This window comes from Cervus canadensis, chromosome 8, assembly GCF_019320065.1.
Source record: "Cervus canadensis isolate Bull #8, Minnesota chromosome 8, ASM1932006v1, whole genome shotgun sequence".
NCBI lineage: Eukaryota > Metazoa > Chordata > Mammalia > Artiodactyla > Cervidae > Cervus > Cervus canadensis.
Window position 1 is genome coordinate 31,994,753 of NC_057393.1, and position 10,214 is coordinate 32,004,966.

The 10,214-nt window shown below is 48.7% G+C and overlaps 1 protein-coding gene across 1 annotated transcript; it reads left to right on the top strand.

The window, feature by feature from the left end:
- Positions 1-3,738: 3,738 nt before the first annotated feature.
- On the top strand, positions 3,739-6,123 carry FRAT2 (FRAT regulator of WNT signaling pathway 2). The gene has a single exon (XM_043476469.1). It carries the CDS (start codon positions 4,062-4,064, stop codon positions 4,740-4,742), a length of 681 nt encoding a protein of 226 aa, XP_043332404.1. The 5' UTR covers positions 3,739-4,061; the 3' UTR covers positions 4,743-6,123.
- Positions 6,124-10,214: the final 4,091 nt, after the last annotated feature.

Below are 10,214 nucleotides of genomic sequence, written 5' to 3' on the forward strand. Positions count from 1 at the left end.
CTAGATCAAATACCAGATACAACATAGAATTTGTCTTATTGAGGTGATATGCACATAACATAAAATTAGCCTTTTCGAAGTGTACAATTCAGTGACTTTGAATACACCCACAGAGTTGTGCAACCACTACTATCAAGTTCCAAAATCTCTTCAACACTCCAAAAGGAAACCTCTCACCCTTTAGTACTCTTCCCCCACCCCCACCATTCTCGCTCCCCAGGCCTAAGCAACCACCAACCTGCTTTCTGCCTCTGTGGGTTTACCTCTTCTGGATATTTCCTGTAAGTGGAATCCCAAATCATGACCTTGTGTTTCTGACTTTTCTCACTTCACGTAATGTTTTTGAGCCTAATGTTGTAGCACATCATCACTTCCTTTCTTCTTACGGCTGAGTAATATTCCATTGTGTGGCTACACTATTTATCTAGTCATCCATTAATGGACCACAGCACAGAACTTGCCTTTTTTTAGGCTTAAACATCTCTAAGACTATTTCTGCTTCTCAGAGCTTCATTCCAATACCACCCCCAGGGTCATGAGATGAGTTTTCCCATACATGTTCTTATGTAATATAACAATTTTGTAAAGAAGGGATCACCCTCTGTTTTACAGATTCAGAATCTGAGGCACAGAAGGATGAAGTGGCTGGATGCAGGTGGGATTCCAAGCCTGTAGTCTATCTCTCTGCATCCCTTCTGGCCTCTCTGAGTGCAGATGACTGAAAACAAAGTCCATGTGGAAAGCAAACTCCTTGCGAAGAATTTCAATGCAGTCTAAACAAACGCAGAAAATCCTTGAATTCTGTGTCCTTCCACGGGTGATGCTGAATACCCTTCATGTCTCTTTCCAGGCAGACGGCCAGCATGCCAGGCACACAGCTCTCATCGTTTCCCTTTCTGATACCCTCTCATTACTTTTAATTGCATCTGAGTCTCTCTAGCATCTTGTATTTTGATTCCTAATCCAGGGCATTTCTCTGCCTCCCACTGGTCCAGCACTGCACTTTCCTCTCTCAGAGCTCTCCAGAGAAGTGCCCCCAGGAAAATGGAGTTGGTCTCCAGTAATGAATTCCTCTCTATAATGAATAGGATAATATCCGAGTCCCGGCATATTTACATAGCAATCTCCACACAAAAGCAACATTGCAAAGGGAAGATTTTCAAAAGAATGCCATCTCAGCTCCATTTCCTATAGTACTGAGCACTGTGGGAATTACCCTGACAAGAAGACAAAAAACGACTTCCAGGGATGCTGGGTTAGAGACAATAGCTACACCAACCCCATTAATGTTTAAAGTCAATGGAGCATAAAACTGCTTTTCTCTACTTACAGGCAGGCATCATCTTACAGAGAGAAGGGAAAAAAATTACCATTTAACTCTGCTGAAATCCATAAGACCTCCCCTAATTTTCATTCCCCTTGAAATTCTCTAGTAAGTATCATCAGAATGAAAATGAGAATCCTCTCTCTCTGGGGGCAACGGCTTTCAGTTCGTATCCATAAAGTATGTGAAAAGCCCTCCACAGAGATGCAGGAGAAGTCTGCTTGTTGGGAAAGGATCCGTCACCAAAACCTGCAGAACTAGTTGTGGGGTCACACCTTGGGATCTGGGAAGCTTTGGACTGACTTCAAACAATCCCAGGTCCCATAAGCAGGAGGCAGAATTCAGGGACCAGTCAAGTTCAAGGAAGTAATGCCTCGGGGGTACATTTTACTTAGTGGGCTGCAAGGGGGGAAATGTAACGTGAATGTATTAGCTGTTACCCTGAGGGAATCGCTGGAGTTAAGCCAGACTTCTGTTAGTAAACCACTGGACCTAATCCCACATTACTTTGTGTAATGCCTGACAAAGCCTGTTCCCATTATCTCATTTGATCCTGAAAGCAATCCTCAGGGGGAGGCAGGGCCAGGATTATTTTTTTTCATTTTACAACTGTTTTCACTTGTAAACTGATTTGCCAAAAGCCACACACCCAGACTTGGCCGGAATGAGAAGTGAATCTTATTAGGTCTTTGTACAACCTGTTCAGGTCTTTTTTTCAACTGATCAAAATATTCCCAGTCACACCCAGACCTTACAGCCTTCGGCTAACCCAGAAGCTGGAAGCTCATCGGGGAAGAGCTTGTGTCCGTAGTACCCAAACACCTCTGGCCCAGTGAAGAAATACAGCCCTGTCTGCATTCCGCTGTGCCCAGCTGCTGGGTACTGGGTGGGTGCAGTGCCTGGCGGGGTGGGAGGGTGTGGCCATATTATCTCCCTGCACTAGTGACCAAAATTAATCCAGATGGATTTGAAAAAAATCAAGACTTTAGGAAAATCTCAGGAAAATAGAACTGAATATTTAATAACTTTCTGGAGGCCAGATTCTAAATTTAGTATTGTATTAAAAGGATTTTATATAGATATGACTATATTAAAAGTTTAAGTTTTAGTGAAAAATAAAAAACTGCACAGGGCCAACAAAAACGGAAGAAAGAGTCACAGCAAAATATGAAAGAGAAGAGTTAATTTCTGGTATGTAAAGGAGTTACGCAAATACAAAAAAAAAAAAACCTCAATAGGAAAAACTTATGAGACAACTACTCCCCACCAAAAGAAGTACATTGGTTAATAAACATTTAGAAAACTCCTCTACCTAAGTAAGATCAAATAAATAAACATGGAAATGAGTTATCCATGTCACTTACAAAACAGAAAAAAAAAAAGTAACTATAATACTCAAGTACTAGTGAAGGCACAGTGAATACCATATACTTACACATGAATGGTGGGAGAATAAATTTACCCAACTGTTGGAAGGAAAGCAATTTGGTACATTTATCAGAAACCTTAAAATATCCATATCCTTTGACCTTAATTTCCATTCCTAGCAATATATTCTTAGGAAAGAATCAACACGGAAAAAAGTTCTGCGCACAAAAATGTTAATCACGTACTTATTTACAGCTGTGAAAGAAGGTAAACTGCAAACGTTAAAAGAGTTGTTTAATAATTCATGGCACAGTCATTTAATGGAAACTTACGTAATCATTAAATGTTCTCAAAGCGCAAGCAATAACACGAACACCGTTTATGGTGTAATGCTAGTGGGAAAGTGAATAACGTTGTACACGAATGGCTGTTTGCATAACACTTTTAATAGAAAAAGGCTGGAAAAGAAAAATTCTAATATGTAAACCATGTTTGAATTCTATGATTAGAGGTTTTTTTTTTCCATTGCCCTATATTTCTATTTAAATCTTTTTTTTTTTTTTTAATGAACAAAGTCAGCTCTTCTTTAGCCAAACGGTGGCGCGTCTTTCTCTGGCGCTGGGCCTGAGGGCCGGAAGCCTGGGCGGAGGGGGTAAGCTCACAGACCCCACCTCAGGTCGATCAGCCCCGCCAGAGCGACGTCGCCCTCCCCAGCCCCAATTTCCCCAGGCCCACCCTTTCCGAGCCGGCCGGTCTCAGGAGCCGGCCGGTCGCAGGGCCCGCCCCTCCCCCACCACTCCGGGTCCGGGTGACTGCGGGTGCGCGGGGGTGGAGCCGGGCCGGCCCTAGGCGTGCTGACACGTGGGGAGGGAGGAAGCGTCCGAGGAGGAGGGCTTGGGTGTGTGAGTGGGTGTGTCCGTGAGTGGGAGAATCCAATCCAGGCCTCCTCAAGAGTCTTTATTTTCTTGTGCTGCTGATCGGGCCGGGGAAGTACGAAGTTCTCCCCACTCCCGGAATCCCCTCCGAGGCAGACACTGAGCTCAGACACAAGAAGGTTCCGGCTACGGCCCTGCGCTTCCCGCGACTGCCTGCGCCGCGCCGCCTCCTCGTGTGTCCCCCCCCCTCCCCGGCGCGGTGGTAGGGCCCGGCAGCGACGTCACCCATTGTTTACAAATCAACCTGAACCAGTAGGATTTCGGCTCCCGCGGCTGCAGGCTCGCGGCGCGAGTGCCTGGCGGGCTCCGGTTACCTCCTCGGCCTCGGCTTTGGCTTCAGCACCGCGCCCGGCTCCGCCGCGGCCCAGCGAGCCCCCGGGACAGCCGAGCCGCCAGCGACTCCCGCACAGCTCCGGGTGCCGGCGCGGGAGGCCATGCCGTGCCGGAGGGAGGAGGAAGAGGAAGCCGGCGAGGAAGAGGAGGAGGAGGAGGACAGCTTCCTACTGCTGGAACAGTCGGTGACTGTGGGCGGCTCGGTTGAGGTGGACCGGCTGGTGGCCCAGATCGGCGAGACGCTGCAGCTGGACGCGGCGCAGGACCGCCCTGCCTCCGCGTGCGCGCCCCCGGGGCCGCCACTGCGGCCCCCGGCGGCGGTGCGAGCGGACAAGGCTCGGTCCCCAGCGCAGCCGCTGCTTCTACCGGCCGCGTCGGTCGAGGCTGGGGGCCCGGCGTCCCCGGGGGCCTTGCGCTGTGCCCTCGGGGACCGCGGCCGCGTGCGGGGCCGGGCTGCGCCCTACTTTGTGGCTGAGCTCGCCGCTGGAGCCAGCGCGTTACCCGGGCCGTGCCGGCGAGGATGGCTGCGGGGCGCCGTCACCTCCCGCCGCTTGCAACAGCGACGATGGCCCCCAGCTGGGGCGCGCGCCAACGACGACGACCCGCACCGGCTTCTGCAGCAGTTGGTGCTCTCGGGGAACCTCATCAAGGAGGCCGTGCGGAGGCTCCAGCGAGCAGTCGCCGCGGTGGCAGCCACAGGCCCCGCGGGTCCCCCCGGACCGGGGGCCAGCCGCGGCCGACCGGACCCTGTCTCCCTTCAACCCTCCGGCGCTTTGCACTGACGCAAGGCCCCTGGAGGAAGAAAAAGAAGCCGCTGCGCGGACCCTACGGCGTCCTACTTAACCCAACCTTGAGCTGAAGCCGCCGTTGCCGTTCTTGGAGCGACCGCCTAGACTGCAAGGAGGCTTGTGGGGAGAGACCTCAAGCCGAGAAGTTACTGGCCCCGGTGAGGCTGTCGGAGAAAACTTGAGCGTGGAGAAATACGCGGGGCTGGTTGCGTTCGTGTCGCGTGAGAATTAACCCCGGCCCCAGGGACCTGGGACAAAACTGGGAGAACTATGGCAGCTATTTGCATCAACTTGTACCTGACTTAACCCTTGGGGATGTCGTGTGCTAGGATTGTTTAAAGATTCGGCTTCAAGGGGCGAGAATCGCGAGGGCTTTATAACAATACTTGAAAACTGATGACTCGAATACATTTTCTTTATTTTCCGGTGGAGGAGCTTAGTGAAAATGGTGCTACAATCGCTGCGCAAAGAAATTCCAGAGAGAAGAAGAATGTAAAAGCTTGGTGGTGGGTGGGCTGGGATGCCAGCCGCCTTACTCTCCCACCTCATCCGGTGATTGATCGAGGTGGGAGATGGGAACTCCAGTAGTCTGGGGCTGGGAGGTGGAGAATTTTGAAGGTGGGTCGACTTGGATGTGGACTTTTAAATGCCTTGACCTTGCCACCTGTGATTCAAGGTCATGGTGTGCTGTAGGTGGAAGGCTGTGGGGTTCCTAGAAAAGCTAACTCACCCCTGTCTTTCTTTTCTCTTGTTCCAAGAAGAGTCCTGTTTATGCTTTGCTACCTCTTGGAGCGGACATACAGATGTAAGGAGAATTACTTGTTTATTCTGTGCTTACTTTCTATCCAGAACTCCTCCGGTGAGGCCACTCTTGGCCATGCCCTGAGCTTTCTCAGAAACAGTCATAAACAATCCCTTGAGTCTCTCCTGTCCTCCTGCCTGGCCTTTCTTATTCCACTCTTTCTGATGTCTGCACTGCATGGATGAGAACCTGGCTGTTTGTCTGCTCTGTTTTGGCCCTCCGTGGAGCCAGGAGCCTGAGTCTCTTGAGGGTCCTCACCTCTCTGTTGCCTCTAGGTACCAGCTCTTTGTGAGTGACAGAAACTGTGTTTTAAATGTGACTCTCCAAGAGGAGAAACTGCTGGCTTTACCCGTATGAAACTTATGAAACTTGAGGGCGCTTTAAATAAGGTGCCACCCCCAAACTTAAAGGGAGTTTAACTAACTTTTTTAAAAAAGATTCAATGGCTTGCTCATCCTTCAGATGTAGCTGTTGACATACACTTCGCACCGGAGTGTCTGAAATTGTGGTGGTCCTGTTTCTAGGATTTCTTAATTAAAATGTCTGCTGAATAAATTGGGTTTTTGTTTTGGAGCATGGTTTGGCTGTTTGGTGGAAGGCGGGGGAAAGAAAAGCACATAGGTGACACCTTTCATAATGAAGTTATAATGGAGAGGGCCCTTGAGGGAGTCGAGGTGGGAGGTGGAGACTGGTGGAGCTGTGGTCCAAGAGTGCTTCTGGGTCGATATTCCACAAGATACAAAAATTCATTCCAGGTTTTAGAAAACATGCTAGGTGGGCTTTCAACTCCCTTTGTGGAATAAAAACATAGTCCGGAAATTTTCTAGGCTGGAGGGAGGACAGAGGCCAAGTGATTTGCTGTATCTGGAAGAGGGTGGAGGAAGGTGAGTTTTCTGAATTTTTTGTGTTTGAAGAATGGGGAGGGTATAGACAGAGCTTCCCTATTTTCATATTTGAGACTTGACCCAGTCTTGAGCTGTGGCCTAGAGAAAGGACAATAGGGCTTTATAGCAATGTACTTGGTAGTTGGCGTGGTTTGAGCAGGCACAGTTCAGTTCATGAAAGTGGCCCTCCTGGATCCCCTGCTCTCCATCCCATCTTCCCCTGGCATGGGCCCCCTTCCCCCAAGGAAGCCTTACTTGGTACAGCCCGGCTCTGCTAACTAGCCCCAGGGGCACCTGTCCTGCCCGGCACCTTTCCACGTGGGCTGCAGGGTAAGGCTAGTGCTCAGTGACTCAGTTTGACTCAGCCCTGCTGCTCACCATGTGTGTCATACCAGGCAAGTCACAGCTCTAAATTTTTCTCCTCTCATTTATAAAACAATACTGCTAAGTGTAATGAGGACCTGAGATGTCTGGGACACTTAAGGGCTGAAAAAATGATAACTGTTGATTGTTGGAATCACCACTGCCCCTTCTTCCTTCAGCAGGCCCCATCTGTCTCTTCAATGTGCTCCACATGTCTTAACACTTAAGACACCCCTGGATCTCCACTGTGATCACAGTCATTGCCACCTCTTTTGCTTCCGTATTCTATAAGTCCCTTTTCCTGAACGCCTTCCAGAAGGCCACCTCCACCCACCTTCCAGATGGTCTGTCTCTGCTGTTATCATTATGGGGGTTGGCACTTGACACATGCCAGGTACTGTTCTGGGTATTTAAATCATCTCATTATGTCATGGCTTTATTATTTGTTATGATGTAGGCAAAATTTTCTCCATTTTATAAATGAAGACACTGAGGTCCAGGAGATTAAGTGATTTGCTGAAGTCACTACTTTTTAAGTCAAGGAGCTGGGATTTGAACCTAGGCACTCTGGCTCTAGGTTCTTCTGCTGTCCTTAACCAGAGCTTCCAGTCATGCTGTGTACTATCTCCACAAGATGTTTTTGACAGCATTTTCTCCCATGTTGGATTTATTAAATTCTTAAGAGCATTCCACAAAAACCTTGACCCAATAAATACCTCAACCCTGTAGCATCACCATTCTCACAAAATTTTCTTGCAGGCCAGCCACATACATGCAAGGCGCTGGGGATCTGGGATGAGCCAAGGTTTCAGACATCCTGGAAGAATCTGCAAGCAGGTTTGTGGCTGAGACCTTCACATAAGTTAATAGGAATTGCGTTAAGAGAGGCACAGATAACCAATGGTAAATGGCTGCTCTTTTTAGAACCTTGTGTCTTCTCTAAGGTGAGGGCATGAGGCCAAGATGGTGAGGTCTCACCCAGTGCAACTGTCTTCTGCATCTGCAGCATGGCCAGGAATGAAATTAGAATGATGACTGAACCAAAGGACCTGAAGATCTACAGGCCCTGACAAAGCAAGGTAGAGAAGGAAACAGCCCCATTCATGCAGAACTCTGCCAGGCACCTTTAACAAGATGGCCCTTCACTGTTGACACAGGGGAGAGGTAGGAATCGTGGGTGGTAGACCAGAATCTGAACTCATGGCTCTTAAGTCGAATCTCTAACCTCCTTTTTCTGAGCCTACCCACACTTTTCCTCCTGAACCTCAGCCCCAGCTACTGATCAACCATTTGCAAAGGCTGTAGAGAGCTGAGGCCTGGGCCTGGGCCTGGGCAAGGGTCTCTGTGCAAAGGAGGCAATGGCCGTTTCACGTGTTGCAGCTTGGGCTAGCCCATTCCTAGTACTTGGCCCAGGGTGATTGTGGCTGGCATATTCCCAGTCCCTTGGAATAGATGGGCATAGAACTAAGGACATGGGCATGGGCAGAGCTGAGACAACTCTTATCTGCTGAAGGAGCTGAGGCCTAGGTTTCCCCGGTAACATTCTGCAAGCCTTGAGTCCAGAAGGACAAGGGCAATAGGGAAGTTGTAAGTAGCTGGTTGTGTGAGTGTGTGGTGGGGGGTTGGGGTTGATTAGGTGTTTCATGTGGGAAGTTACAGCGACAGCAGCCTGCCGCCTCATCGATGCTTAGGAGTTGGAAGAGCGATCAGGGCTGAAGATAAAGACTGGGTGCTTAGATGGGTGCCAAGTGCTAAGATGGGTGGATGGAGCCTGGGACACGCTGTCGGTTGGGAAGGAAGAACACTGACCGGTATACACAGCACTTACCAGGTGCCAGGCTCTGTTCTAAGCACTTGACAAAGACCAAGAGTAGAACCCAGAAGCCAAGGGAGGCTAAAGGGTGAACTGTAAGGGATGGTTGGGTGCGTGTTATCTACACACAGGCACAGGTGCACACATACAAACACACACAGAGCTATAGGTACATGATCTTTATATACCCTCCGTGGTCAGGTCCAGGGTGTATGGAATCAGATCTTGCTCAGTGACCTTCACTATCTTTCTTTAATCCTAAAGTTATTCCACTTGATCAGCACGTGTAAGCAGTGTGGTTTGAACATCTGCACTGAATCCTTGCCCTGCCTAACCCTACTGAAGAGAAGTCCTGTTTATGGTGAATTTGGGGGAAGGTGGTGATGTCTCTGGTGTCTGGGGAGGATTTTCAGGAAAACCTAGGAAACCGAATCTAATTCAGACAGTAAAACAGAAATGGGCAAAAGGTAGGGCAAAGGTAACAAGGTGATAACCAGCTTGTGATTCTTTTTTAACCCACCCAAATCAATAAGTCAAACAAACTCCCTGAACAGCCTATCAATGGGGAGTGGTGAATTTTACCTCCTGTGAGTCCATTAATTGAGGAGGGGGAGTAGTTAATAAGCACCTTGATACCAGATTTAGATTTCATTCTGCTGTTGAGTATGGTACAGAGAAGAAAGACTTGTTCACACAAAAACATATCCAGCCATCTCAGGTATGAAAGGTTATACAAAGTTGCTTCAACAGCCAACTGGTCCCCAGCCTCTCTGTGGTAGGATAGTGTGTGACTTAGAGTGCTATCACAGGGGACATCCACCTCTAAGGTCCCCCTGAGCCCTGGCCTTCAATCCTATGCAGACTGAGCACCCCATCCCTTCTTATCTCCTTTAGGAGCCTCATCCTTATAGCGTCTTCCCTTTAGTTCCTTCCTTTCCATGTCCTCTAGCCGCAGTTGGTCGAGCGCAGGTCTCTCCTGCTTGAGCAAACCTCCTCTTGATTCTCATTTCCCTTTTTAGTTGCTGCCTCTCTTACTTCATCCTCTCCAAACTCCAGACACCACAATTCATCGTCTGTGCCCCAAGCACTCTCTTAGTCTCCACAAGTCTGTTGAAATTGCCCATTTGTTTGCTTTGCAAATATTTACTAAATGCCAATACCCAGGTGTTGTTACTAAATGCAGCTATGTTTCAGGCAGTGGCCTAAACATTTTTACTACCATTAACTCAATGAATTCTCCCAACCCGATGAGGCGGGGACTTTATTAATTATCAGACTTGGAGGTGAGAGAGGTGAAGTAATCTGTTCACGGTCACAAGAAGGAGCTTTAAAAAAAAAAAAACTAGGATTGTGACCCAGGCAGAGACTTCATTTTAACAGCTACCTGCTACTGTGCTGAAGGCTATGCGTTTTCTTTCTGAAATGTGTCCCTTCTTGTCTTTTCCTTTCTCTCTATGCCCAGACCCTTATCTCTTGATGCCTGGATGCTATATAGCCATCCAACCGACCATAAAGGCTCCCTCTCCACCCCAGTCCATCCACCACACTGTGTTGCCTGATAATCTGCCTGAAACTTGTCACTCCTGCTGTCAAGGAATAAAATA